Here is a 15,368-nt window from a genome sequence, read left to right as displayed (position 1 = left end):
GTGCATTTTCCAGTCAGCGAAATAAGCAAAATTAAAACCCGGTGAATAATTAACCCTTTTACACTATACCATGAAAATGTTACTTAACACCACTGTAATTTACATAAGCACATGTGCTCCTAATAGAGTGAATACAGTATTATATGTTGGATCAATACAATATTACTTACTGTAAAATAATCCTTCCTTCAGCGAAAAATAGATTAAGTGAAAATAAAATCGAACGAATATAGCTTTTTCATATATTTTTCAAATTTCATACAAAACACCTAAAAAGTGTTCTCAGCGAAAATAAAGTATTTTACAGTATTTTGAAACATAGACTCGTTTATACGAGTGTATGAGTTACTAATAGAAATAAGTAGCCTGTCAGCTGATATAGTTCTACTGTTTCAGATGCATAAATAAATCAGTCCAGCCATTTTGAAGATAACATTTACTAGAATTATGATTTGGCTTGGTGGTTTTCAAAAAGATGTCACCAAAAATGAAAATCAAAGAAAGCTTAGAAAAAACTCCCGTGTGCTGAAAGTTTTGGAGACACATTACAAATTAATTCAAAATTACTTATACTTGAGATATTGATGGAATAGCTGAAAACTAATTATGCAAATAAGGTAACTAATATGAACAGATTTAAGTGTAAAACTAATAAGGTCTGCACAATGTACCAAGTTTCATTGAAATGTGATTAGAACCAAACAAATATTAATTATTTTACTAATTAGAGAATTAATATGAACAGATTTTAACCCAAAATTAATCAGACTGTCTATTGTCCTAGAGAATTTATGTACCAAGTTTTATTCAAATGTGATGATCAATACTTGAGATATCAGTATTAAATAATTATGTTAATTAGATGATTAAGAAGCATAAATATTTACTAAAATCTAATATGGTGCATAGTCTTAGGTTCATTGAAATGTGATGGGTACTATTTAAAAGTTTCATTGAAATCCAATGAGTGGTTTTTAGACATCATAGAACAGCAAAAAATTAACTAGTTATGCAAATTAGGTAATTAATAGGCACAATTATTTATCCCAAAATTAATCAGGTCTCTGCATAGTCCTAGAATATCTATGTCGCAAGTCTCATTGAATCGTGATGATTAGTACTTGAGATATCAGGTGAAAAGCTGAAAATTAACTAATTATGCTAATAAGGTGATTAATATGCACAAATATTTACCCAAAAACTAATTAGGTCTCTGCACAATCCTCAAATAACTATGTACCAAGTTTCATTGAAACGTGATCATTACTACTCGAAATATCAAAAGCTAATAATTAATTAATTATGCAAATTAGGTAATTAATATGTACTGATATTACCCAGGTATGTGCAGTGTCCCAAGTTTTATTGAAATGTTATGATTAGTACTTGAGATATCAGTGGAAAAGCCGAAAATTGATTAATCATTATGTAAATTAGGTAATTAATAATATTAACAGATTTTTACCCAAAACTAATCAAATCTACGCATTAGTTCAGAGCATCCATGTGCCAAGTTTCATTGAAATCCAATGAGTGGTTCTTCAAAAATCAGTGGAACAGTCATAGAACAGCTTAAAATCAGTTAATTATCATGCAAATTAGGTAATTAATATTCATAGATTTTTACCCAAAACTAATCAAATTTGCGCACTAGTTCAGAGCATCCATGTGCCAAATTTCATCAAAATCCAATGAGTGGTTCTTTAGATATCAGTGGAACAGTCTTGGAACAGCTAAAAATCAGCTAATTATCATGCAAATTAGGTAATTAATATTCATAGATGTCAACCCAAAGCATCTACACAAGCGGTTGTCAAAAAGAAGTCAAAAATAGCATTTTTTACCAAAACTGACAAAAATATATTGAACAACAAGTCATTGAAAATGACACAGTCCCCGTTAAACTTTTGAAAGTTCCCTTTGTGCTCGTCATATAAAAGCGGAGGGGTTGTCGCGAGCATGTCCTTGAAACTAGAGTTCCAAGTGGCGTATACAACAGATTGTTTATTTACATCAAGACACTTGTTCCATGTAGTAGTAATACGGCCAAAAATAAAAACAGTCGTTATTCGGCCATCTTTGATCTGATTATGAAACACACTGATATGTATGATGTATGTGCCAAATACGAATGAAAATGGTACATAAATTGTGGAAATATAGTAGTAAGGCCAAAAAGTCAGATGGCTGTCAATCGGCCATCCTTGACCAGATTTTGAAACAAATTGTCATGGACATGCATCCTAACATGTATAAAGTACATGCATGTGCCAAATTTGAATAAAAACTGACAGAGCAGGTCCAAAATACAACATTTTCAACAAAAAACAAGATGGCTGCCAGCCAGCCATTTTGAATCGAATCGCCAAACCACTGCATGAGCATGTGTCCCACATAAGGTACTAGGCACATGCAAAGAATGAACAGAATCGGTCCAAGGGATTCTGAGATATGACTCTGGACAGACTGACGCACGCACGCACGCACGGACGGACGGACGGACGGACACACTGACAGACAGACTCAGGAACTCACGGACGGTTGGGGACATGTATCCTAACATGTATGATCTATGTACTAAATTTGAATGAAAACTAACAAAACATTTTCAAAAAACAAGATGGCTGCCAGTCGGCCACCTTTGATCCAATTGTGAAATAAATCGTCATGGGCATGTATCCTAACATGTATAACCTATGTACCAAGTTTGAATGAAAACTGACAAAGCACGTCCAAAATACAACATTTTACAAAAAACAAGATGGCTGCCAGTCGGCCATTTTGAATCAAATCGCTAAACCACTGCATGTGCATACATGTATATCCCACATAAAATACTAGGCACATGCAAAGAATGAACGGAATCGGTCCAAGGGATTCTGAGATATGACTCCGGACAGACGCACGGACAGAGACCGAATTATAAGTCCCCGTTTTCGGACTTCGTATGAACGGGGACTAAAAATTAGAGAGTACTGACACAAAAAGAACAAATCTGACTGAGGTTCTCTTAAAGCGCCTACATATAAAATATTAACGCAATAACTGAGAGAGGTCCTCCAGAGATGCCTATATATTGAATGTAAAAGCAATCAGACTTGTAGTTTTCAAGTCAAAAAATATAAATTTTTACTAAAAATGACAAAGATATACTGAGAACAAGGCAATTGAGGGAAACTACTGATATTTATCAAATATCAAAGCAATCAGACATGTGGTTTTTAGCAAAAATATTCATTAAAATTGAAGAAATTGTCATGAAATGAACAAATGAGAAAGGTCCACTCAGGGTACATATACATCCATGTTTTCAACCAATCAGGCTTGCACTTTTCAGGAAGGAGACGGAAATGTAACAAGCGACCTAATGACAGAAATGGCTCTGCTGTAGAGTGTCTTACTCAAAACAAATTTGATAATGTTCTGTATGAGATAATTATTAGACCATTTGCCATGGTTACAGTAGTCTATTTGGTTGTTGCCATAGCAATAACAAATTTGATTATCCTGTTGCAAATCTCATGTAGGTCAACGCATGAACCCTACAGTACAGTTCTCGCAGAAGCTTTGGCTTCACTTCAGCTTCACCTTCGCTTCAGCATCACATCATTACGGCATTGTTATGGCTTCAGCATCGCTTCAATGTCGCGACATTAAAAAGTTAGGCGGTTATCGCTTCGCTTCATTGTGGCCTCATTATGGCGACAATGTGGCATCAGCATCGCTTCATCAAACAAAGAGGTACAGAACTCATTTCGCCCAACCTCTCGCCCGCTTCCGCTTTTCAATCGCTCGCTTTTGCGACCGCTTGTTGAATTTCCGCTTTATTTTCGACTGTGCAAAAATTCGGACTACTAACAATTTTATGGTTTTCATAGATCACGGTTACTAGTTTAGTAACCGTGCATAGATGTTAAACAACCGTCAAAAGTTCAAATACTTTTTGTTTTAACTATCTATAATTATATGCACGCAATCTAACCTTTTGATCTAGATTTGGCTGGGATTGACTATTTTATTTTAAACAATATTCTGACGTAACGCACTGCTACAAAATGTATTTCAACAGAAGTACGACATGGTTGTCCGGGTTTCTTTTCCTGACTGCGTTGAGTTTATGATATGTATAATTATTGCTATTTCCCCCAAGGAGAACACAAGCCGAAGGACCATGAAGCTAAATAGAAGTACCACGCATGGACTGAGTGAAGAAAATATTTCTAAGGCTAAAATAAAACCTACCGGTAATATCTCTTTGTGTATTTGTCAATTTTGCATATATTTGTTGTGACAGTATGTTTGTAAATATCTGGAAAAATCTCGTCTTGCGTTAATAATATCATTTGTTTGAAATGTCTACCGACCCTGTCCCAATAATTTGTTTGGAATATCGATCGATCCCCGTTGGTTTCTCCAAACGATCCCGACGTCCATTATTCAACACAATCAGCATTTATTTATCGTAATTCATGGGGATCATGTCCCGTAATTTGCGGGCTGTAAAACCAAATAATTAAACACGTACTATTTATTATATATATTTGTTTACCTCGTGAAACTACAACACAGCGTAGAGTTGTCGCAGTGAAACAGTCGCCTTGAAATCGATGGAACTTCAATTATCTATTTCACGCCTTGAAATAAAATTAAACAAATTCAAAGAGCATCGGGGGATATATTATTAACCAGTCTTACCAACTGATAGCTTTATTTTATTCAAATCCATAAAATTCACAAGTTTTTCGACATTTGTTAGCAACTTCCGCGCTAAAAATGGTTGAAAATGTGGGTGTGGTTCTCTCGCAAAGTCCCGTTGATAATACGGACAAATATGGTTCTGTGACCCAGGTCGTGCTCCGATCAGGTGACTTTCAGCAAATCAGTGATGTTGTAACAAAGCATATTTGACGCTAATTGAAGGGTCGTTGTACTGTCCAATTTCCGGCGTCGATTCACTGTGCTGTGACAGGCTTCACAATCATTCACTGAAAAACATCGGTATATTTTGACAAACGGCTGGGATTTGACTTCAGTTCAAAAAAAGAAAAAAAGAAAAACTGGGCTGAGATACAAATCAGTTTTGCAAGTTGGGAAATAAGGTAAACCAGATTGGGGTCGATGATATTCAGTATCGAAGGACTTCCGTGTGTATAATGAGTTTCAAATTGTTCATCGACTGGTCACCAAATATTTACGGCCACAACTAAATGAACACTTTTTTTTCTGAAGCTCAATAAATTATTTCTGCACGTCAAGTGCTATTCGATTTTTTACCAGGCCTGTGGCTCGTTTTTATTCGAAAATATTTTTTTTTAGAATACTTTTAAAGTACGTATAGATCGTGCTCAGGCCAATGATCGTGGTTTAATTTTGAAAATTGGATGTAAAATTTTACCAGACCGACACCACCACAACCATCCAATCATAGTTGGAAATGTACGCACTTGTTTTGGAACTTTGTATCATGATGGCCGGCGACAACGCCAAGCGGCGTTCGCGTGTTTTGCATTAGTGGTCCGGGCATGGGATCGGACTCGGCTAAAACTAAACGAAACACAGAAAATTATATACCATCAAAATGAGGAATCTGAATCTGTTCTCTTACCAGCAAATAAAATGAACGAAAATAAGGTAATTTTATAACAAGAACAGTTTCATTTCGTATAGAAAATTGTGTTGTATCCGAACGACGATTGCATCCTGTGATTTAAATTTATCACGTTTTTCCTTGCAGTCAATATGACACTCGTCACCTTGCAGATTGCAATGTACTTCACATAGTTTTAGGTACCCAATACTCGCAACATTAAATAATTAAACAAAATATCTTTTTAAAATGTCATTTTACTCTTGGTCATATTATTTTATTCCCCTTACCGCTTTGAATTTCAAATCGATTACATATCAAACTTCTGTACATGTGTTTTTTCTCTACTGCCTTTTCATGTGAAAATAATGAGGTCATACTCATACTGAGGCCACGATGATGCCACAAAATAAGAAGATCGAACACAGCTTCAATTTTCAATGACGCGAAGCTGATGCCACAATGATGCGATGCTGAGGCGACAATGAAGCCATGCGTATGCGACAATGATGCCACAAAAGCCAAAGCTTCCGCAAGAACTGTACTGTACATACCAAGTATTAAAGCAAATGAGTCGGTAGTTTATAAGACGTCAAAAAAAGCCTTTTTTTGCTAAAAATAGAGAATTAAAGATATTGTCACAAGCTAAACACATCTGACGCGCGTCCATTCAAGGTACCTCCATACCAAGCATCAAAACAATTGAGCTGGTAGTTTTTAAGAAGAAGTCAAAAATAGAATTGTTGACATAGGACAGACACTGTCATCTTTGAAGACAGCAAAGCTAAAAAGGTATATTCACTGGATTATATTTTCACTCAATCATCTCTTTAGCAAAAAAAGCGAAAATGAAATATTTTACAGTACAACTACGAAAGCCCTCTAACCTCACCTTTTTGGCAATGTGTTGCCGTCCAACATAAATCATGAGATTCGGCACTCAACCACGTCCGTTGATAACATGGACGCGATCTGCTGGATTGACACATATTCACACATTCTGCTTGTTGTTTATTCTCTTTGATGTAATTCTTCACAGATCGTTGTACTAGCACATCAAAATTCACGGTATCCAAATAGCAGAGACTTGGGTTCTTTTCAATTCTCACTCCACCTCTCTGAAGCGTGGTCAAACTATAAAGTCCAATCTCTCTTAGGTCTTGCATTTCAAAAATCACAAGAGCGTAGTCAAAAAACAAAGTATGTCCGCGGATGACAGCAAGATTGGGAAAAATGTGTGCAAGCGTCGTTAGGCCCTTCACACGAAACAACAGTAAGAAATCCGTGATTTCTCGTAGCTTTGGAAATTTCAAGTGCGTATAATCACTAGGGTTGGCGCTGTCAATCAGTAAAATTTGTAGATATCCTTCAATAACTGTGCAGTTGTCCAACTGTTGAAACTGCTCGACTCCATTTCTTATATCGATGCTAGAACACACTGTAACAAACAAGAAAATAAACTAGTCAATGAAAGATCACAGAATATGGTTGCCGACCAACAATATTTCCACCCCACCGATTGGTTGCTATTTAAAGATTTGAAAGTAAAGTGATTTTATTTCATTACATATCTCTAACCAATCAGAAAGCTATATCGATAATCATCAATACATTTATTATTATACACATGCATATATCAATCATTTCATATTGGTCAAATCCGACTGAACTACATATACATAATATTGTCAGGAATGGCATTACTTAATTAATTAACCCATAGAGCGGCATGATTTTATCAGTTTATTTTGTATGTATTTAATTCAATAATTGTCCAGGTTTAAAAATTTTGAACGATGACAAAAGTTGACCGAGGGTTAATATTACACAAATAGAAAGTGCAAGGTTTGTTTTTTTTAACTTCAAAGCAGCTACAAATAAAAATAAAAAAATTTCACATCTTGGAGCATGGATCAAACTTGAGACAACTTGCACTAATTAGCACCGATGACTTCCAATCACCTAAAAATACCTAATTAAAGCTTGGTAACGTCTCATTTTGTACTCATTGATTTGCGCAACAGTCAAAGTCGCCATCTTTGTTTATATGAGAGCAATTTATCTCGCGCATGCGTCGCGTGACGACTACCGCCCTTTAAATAAAAGGTTAATGTGTTAGTACTATAATACCAAATACGCAGTTGCTTGTATTGGTAATACCTTTTTTTTCAATAATTACAAATTTCAGACAAATAAAATACACAACAGTTTTAGGAACATCTTTTAATCAATGTCCATATTGCAGCACATAGTAATAGGGACTGTGAAGAAGGAATTCTTGACAGAAAAAAACACTGGAGGTCATTAAAATTAAAAAGATGTTATTTATACATGGCTTTAGACATTTAACCCAATTTTAGGTAAAGTAAATACACTGTAAATCACTTTCAACTGCGATTTCAGAATGTTATGAGACATGTATTTCGTAAAAGTCACCTTGTTTTGTTTTTTTTAAACACCAGAGCATTTTTACGGTTAACAAAATTGATGCTAAATCATAGTAGTTTACAGTAACCCCTTTTCCTTAAGTCAACTGTTAAACCAAATTTTTTTTTTTTTAAATTTCTTATCAAGACTTTCAACCAATAAGCAATTAAGTTTATTTTTTTAATGAAAATAGCGAAAATTAATTCCAAGCAAAAATAAAGTATTTTACAGTATATATAAACATCTAAAATGTTGGTGCTTGAATGAGCAAGCACCAGCAACTGAAAAGAGTCCTAATTGTGAGTAAACAATGACAGCGAAGGAAAAAACCTCATATGCATACATTAAATACACTGCAAGCCATAATCAAATCCAATATGGCTGTTGTTTTCCCCAAGCTGACCTCCTCGTTGAAACTGCTCTTTACATTAAACGAGAAAATACGAGACCTACAAAGGTACCAGAATTTATTTTTATACCCTTGAGATTACCGGCTAATAAATAATTGCAGCACAAGTCATATTTTGATGCTCAATAATGGCTGCCTTTTGGCAATTCACAAGTTGCCTAAACAGTGTGAAGAACACCTACACATTACTCATGGCAAAGCCACACTTCATTTGTGCATGTTGTTTTTTTCATTCATGTTGGCACATTGCCAAGATTTCAATAAGTAAAAAGCTCAATCTAGATGTGTAATGTTTAATCATTAGCACAGAATAACAGCATTACTAATAAGATTATTTTAGGATTTTGGGGGCCCAAAAATTTTACAATTGAAGGAGAAAAAATATTTTTGATGAGTTGGACAACAAAAGCATGTTTTCAAAAATCAAAGAAAGAATTCTCTAACCATGAGATCAGTAAAACATGGTGTAGGATTATTTACAATGCAAAGGTTTAGATTATATTTCAAGCTGTGAGAGAGAAAAAAAAATCAAAATAGTACTATGATGGTGATTTGTGAGTGGTTCTTATCAAAACACTTTCAGGGAGAAATGAAACAACCTTCTGGATTGGCTATCGTAAACAAAAATGTATTCATGTATATTGAAGCGACTGGCACGTCATATAATTATAAGTAGTCCAGTCAATGACTACTGGAGAGTCAAATTCAAAGCAATACATATTTGATTATGACACGCATTGGCTATGATTAATAGTTGTGTGTAGAAAACAACTTGACATTCTGAATGCCATTGCAGCATGGATTGAAATAGTCAAGATGATGACGTGACTATAGACATGTATTGACCATGCCCTAGTTTGCTGTTATCGTAAGCCACATAGACTGAAGTCATGTCAATAGAACGTAGCTCACGTTTTGTCACCCTCTCCGTCCTACCAACAGAGGATTGAGGTGGGTTCTTGTCAGACCCAGTGATTGAAACAGTAAAAATATGTAACATTTTAACACTGCCTATCACTTATTCAGGGCTACTGCATGTGCACATATTTTAGCCATATGACCTCCGAACAATTTTAATGTAGGACAGTTTCTAAATTTGAATGAATTTTATGTAAACGATGTTTTTCACATGTTTGGGACAAAAATAGCCAATTTTTTTTTTATTATTAAAACCTGAAAATTGACTCAAATTTTGTTTGTTGGCTTGCAATTCGGGCTCATTTCCAGAAATATTGAAGAATATAAGAAAAAAAGTGCAGAAAAATTTTGGCGAGGAAGTCTGCATTTAAAGAAGACAATTTATTACCAGAAAAAAAGAACAAGATAAATATATTCTAGAATATGAAAAGAATTTAAATCTGAATAAGAGGTCTTTTCCAAAGCAAGGACTCTACATATAGATGTAAGACTATGTCATAAAACATGGTGGCAACCCCCAGGAAGTGCTGGTCAAACTCATTCATGGCAACTGAAAAGGGAGCTAGTACAGAACAAGGCCGCTCTATTATTCCATTCAAGGCCAGAGCACTATTATTGCTGGGCAGTTGTAAAATGCTGCAAAAAGGCCCTACAAACATGTACGACATAGTTCAGCAATCTCACTGTGTGCATTATTCCCTTCTCAACCTGTGTATGACTGGCTTTTGTTGTTGTTTACTCATTCAACGAGCTACAGCGCAAATAAGCAAGAACCGCATGACCACGAAAGTGGGGCACATGTAATCTTCTTGTGTATTCTTGACGTGTGTGTGCACACACACACACACACACATTTCAGAAATGTTTACTCGTTTGTTGACTGCAAATCAGTTCAGTTGGCATTTTCTGTTAAATACTTTGCAAAACTGAACAAAAAAATGTTCCCTCTTATTATAATTCCATAATTTATGACGAGTTTCTTGGAACACGGTTTTTTATCCATTTAAGTATTTTATTTCAAATGTGAGTCCCATTTGTAAATCAATCACATGGGATTAATTTCTCCGTAATTGTTATTGCAACTTAGTAGTGCAATCAATCGTTGATTACCGGTACTCATCATTTTAGACGAGATATCGTTGTCAATAACAACCAAAAATTAAAGCCGCAAGCGGCGTCACCGGGGCCCAAGCTGACAAGATTCTGTTTCATAATTAATGTGGTCACATGTTAGACAATCAGGTAGCTTGAATTATCAGTAACATGAGGTCAAAATGAAGTTGGTACCATGTATTTACCTGGTTTGGTTATCGAAATATGGTTTTCAGGATATATAATGAGCCATGTTCTTATGCACAAAAATGAGATTACATAATCATATATAGTCATTTCTAATGTCAGTTACATCTTTCATTCAATGTCTTCATAATGACACTAGTTACATGTCCTGCTCTGCGACAGTGTTTCAGATATGACTGCTATGCATATTAATGAGTTCACATGACCATATATGGTCATCTGTTATTTTAATCAAATCTCTTGTTCACTGTTGTCATAATAACACAGGATTCCACTTCCTAACTGCAACAGTGTTTGAGATATAACAGTTATGCATATTAATGAGCTCGCATGACCATATATGGTCATTTGTTATTTTAATCGAATCTCTTGTTCAACGTTGTCATAATAACACAGGATTCATCATCCTAACTGCAACAGTGTTTAAGATATAATGGTTATGCATATTAATGAGTTCACATGACCATATATGGTCATCTGTTATTTTAATCAAATCTCTTGTTCATCGTTGTCATAATAACACAGGATTCATCACCCTAACTGCGACAGTGTTTAAGATATAATGGTTATGCATATTAATGAGTTCACATGACCATATATGGTCATCTGTTATTTTAATCAAATCTCTTGTTCAACGTTGTCATAATAACACAGGATTCATCACCCTAACTGCGACAGTGTTTGAGTTATAACAGTTATGCATATTAATGAGGTTAGAAGCCCCCACCCCAAGGGTGCCCAGCCACGTGGTCTAGCAGTGTGCTATTGGGGCAAAATGATGCATCTGATGACACAAATGCACATAACAAAATTTGAAAGAAATCAGACTAATACAAAACATGTAGTTGCATAATGTCTATTTTCACAAAATCCAAGATGGCGGCCAAACCACGTGACTGATCAAAATAATATTATTTTTCTCATATGGAGCTAAGGGCAGGCATGGTAAATATAAAAACATCTAGTAGATTGGTTGAATCGTCTCTGAATAACAAATACCCAAACTTTTTGTCAATTTTGCTTAAAATCCAAAATGGCGGCCAAACCATGTGACTGATCTGAATTTTTTTTTAGATTTCTGAAAGGGTTTGATACACTGGTGCCATGAAGCAAAATTGAAAATAATCCCTCAAGTGTTGCCAGAGTAAAAAACTACTTCCTGTTTAGAAGAAATCCAAAATGGTTGTCAAACCACGTGACCAATCGTAAAAAAAATGTTCAAACATAAATGGGATTCATATATAGAAGCTAAATACTACATATGAGAGCATTCTACTTGGTGGTTCTGAAGAAGAAGATTTTTAAGTGTTTTTTGCCGTTTTTAGGAAAAACAAAATGGCGGGAAAAGTCACATGACCGCTAAAGTTTTTATTGCGGATATTTATTACACATGAGTTGTACTATATACCATAAAAAAATCTAGACGCCTAGACCCTCAGAAAGTGGTCAAACAGCCACTTCCGGTTTTATTTCAATCCAATATGGCTGCCAAACTAATTGACCAATCAAAATTCTGAAAGCATGTTGCACCAGTTCACATTAGGGACTATCAGAATAGAGCATTATCAGACCATTCCGTTCAGCGGATTTCTCAAACGGCTTGACGAAAAAAGTTACGGAAGAAAGAAAGAAAGAAGAAAGAAGAAAAAACCGGACGATAAGAATAGGGGCCTCGCCCTTCGGGCTTGGGCCCCTAATGAAATGAAACATACAAAAAGCAACTGATTATATTATAAAAATAATACACACAGAAATACACTAAACATTGACCACAGCTTGCTACTATACGTGTTCTATATACGTTCTCTTACAGAAAATCAGGCACAAGCAGTAATTTGAATATGCAAATTAAGACCTGCATGTACTATTACCCTAAGAAATACTCCCAAACATTTAAACACGATTACGTGTAAACCGCTTTAGAAGAATTTGTATACCATTTTGTTGGGAGGGTGTTGATATAACTGACGGGAGTATCTATGTATAGCCGTAGTTAGATCAGTGTTTGTCCAATTGTAATCCTACTCTTACAAGCAGAAACAAGCCAATTGGCAAGCAGGATACCCACGTAAATCAGCACTGTAAATTTATCACATTTTGTCGAGTGAAGCTGTCTGAGGACTTGCCTGGAAACACATGTACCTGAACTCACAGCTTTCAGTTGTGTGCCAAGGACAAGTAAGCTAAAAATAAATAAAATTAATTACATCATTAATTTTAATGATTTCAAAATGACATCGCAAATCAAAATACGTTAAATGAATATATAAACAGGTGTCTGGTGTATTTTAAAATGACTTCCCTAATGAGAGTGGCCATCAGTCAACAGAAAAACAATTTGGTCACAAAAAACCTCTTAAACAGACCAAATAATTAATAAGCACCTTCGAAAAATTATTTCTTTCTTAACAATATTTTGAATCGTAGAAAATTAATAATTTGTGAAATTTTATAGCACTGAAATTGTCACTGGTGATCTCAATACGAGTCACAGTGACTTTTGTAACAATGTTGTCCTCGCAAATTCAGAATAACCTTATTTGGGAAATGTATAATGATTTATCCTTTTTTTATTTTATTTTCTAACACTAAGTTAGAAGCTAATACCCATAATAATGATATTAGACAAAAACATAGAATAAATTGCTGGGATCCTATTATTAGTACTGGTTTCAGAATCAAATTACCATATGAATGATTATTTCATCAACATGTTTTATTTGGGTCAGGTGCTACATATAGTTTTTCCAGAAATAGACACAACCATGGTCACTAGTCACGACAACGTGGGATTTCACAGATATCCCATGGGTCACCTGCTGAATATTTGTCAAGATAAACAAATCTATGCATGTGTGATTTTGTTTTCAAACATCGGGAGATCAGGTTACACTACACGTATAGGGTCAACAACACAGGAATCCTCGTAAACAAGCTAAAATCTCTCAGTTTACATAACATGTTCAAGTGCAAGGTAAGAGTAAGGATAGTTCATGTTCTCTGATTAAACCAGTCACAAAAGAGACTTGCATATACTTCTCTCTAAAAAAAAAAAATACCTGTCGCAATTGTTCGGTCACCCCCTTCCTTGACCCCCACATAACAATGAAACGGTCCACTAAGTACAATGATGTGGTGTGAATGCTGCGAGGGAGGCATCGTGACAAAGTATTTATGTAAAAAAGATATGTTACTGGAGGATCTTGTTTAATGAGGGAAACAAAGCGATATTGTGAATAAAGCGAATATAAAAAAAAGCAGCCTCTTGGCTGAGATGGTTCGACTGTTAGCAATGCACATTTCAATTACAGAATTGAAGATATCACCACGGCAAAGTCGATATCGGTGCTAAAAATTCAAGGCTTACAATTGCAACTCAAAAATAATTATCATGATGGAAAATTTGAACCCGACAATGTAAACTGTTAACAGTTTTTTTTATTTTTATTATATCTGAGGCCCGTATTGGTATTTTCAAAGAAACCCAATTCAAGGGTAAACTTCCTAAAAATGCATTAGGACTATTGGTGAAATCATGGAGCCAATATCAACCAACCAATTTTGAATTTAGTGTCATTCCTATACTTTGTACAGGTCTACAAAGCTAATAACATACCCACCTTCAATTGAAAAAAACAGCTGAATTTAGTTTGAGAATTTCAAGTAGATTTTTGACCCAAACAAACCAAAACTGAGCATATATATGTACTACGACCAAATTCAACAACAGCAAAAAAAAGAAATAGGAAATAGCCTTTCGCACAAGGCAATGCTATTTTTCTTCATAAATTATCGTCTGTAAGGCACCTGTTGTTTTGCTGACACTAAAAAACATAGCAAGAACAAGCAAGAATCATTGTCTCCTGTGTTTTCAGTATTGAGCTGATAATGAAACAATTTATGACGCAACACAGCGGATATATCAAAATATGAGCGTAGTTTTTAACAACAACTTCCCGTTCACTGCTGATAAAGCTGCGTAGTTAGAAAGTTACAAGACACTGGCAGTAAATAAATATGTTAAAATTATAGCCGGAATGCCAACACCGAAGAAATGAAACGGCCAGCATTTGTATTCTGTAATTTCTTACCAGATGAACATGATTCCCATTGGTTAAGGGACAATCTTGATCAAAATTTGGGAAAAACAATGAAAAGAACTACTGTGGAATACTTTATTTTCACTGGAATTAATTTTCGCTGAAATAGCTTTTTGGGCGTTTTGTATGAAATTCATTTTCACTGATTTTTGATGAGTTTAATTGTGAAATATAGGAAAAAAAGTATATTCGCTGGATTTTATTTTCACTGAATGGTTGAAATAAACAGGTGACCCATAACTCATGATCTTAATAGCATACTTAGGTGTATTTCTTGATTGAAATGTACGTACGTACTCAGGTGACCAGGAAGCAATAGGGTGAATTATAGAAAAACATCAACACCGACATTTGAACTAAAAAGTGTCGAAGTCAAATTAGGTAACAATGAGCAATTGTCTGACTAAAGCGATTAATTTTTCAATTTGACAATCAGTATGAGAAATTTCATTTTTCCACCAGAAATATGTTTTAATGCCATTCATAATCTTTACACTGCTCAAAGAACACGAGAGATACAGTAATGATGATAGAACATGAAAACAAATATACTGTACCATAGAATAGACTGAGAGCCGGATGCAAAACACATGCTACGTTATTCTGGTTGAACTACTGTAAAATACTT

General features: G+C 34.9%; 1 protein-coding gene across 1 annotated transcript in view; it reads right to left on the bottom strand.

Moving 5' to 3' along the window:
• The window catches only part of LOC100329033 (insulin-like growth factor receptor), a 52,856-nt gene that overhangs the window by 24,646 nt on the left and 12,842 nt on the right, over positions 1-15,368 (bottom strand). The window contains exon 2 of the mRNA XM_085507014.1: positions 6,480-7,025. Coding sequence (XP_085363140.1) covers positions 6,480-7,025 — 546 coding nt within the window. The remainder of the gene's footprint in view (positions 1-6,479; positions 7,026-15,368) is intronic.

The sequence above is a fragment of the Saccoglossus kowalevskii genome, chromosome 13 (genome assembly GCF_978046115.1).
Source record: "Saccoglossus kowalevskii chromosome 13, keSacKowa6.1, whole genome shotgun sequence".
Taxonomy (NCBI): Eukaryota; Metazoa; Hemichordata; class Enteropneusta; family Harrimaniidae; genus Saccoglossus; species Saccoglossus kowalevskii.
Note: the sequence above shows the minus strand (reverse complement) of the source record. Positions and strands in the feature narration are given on the sequence as shown.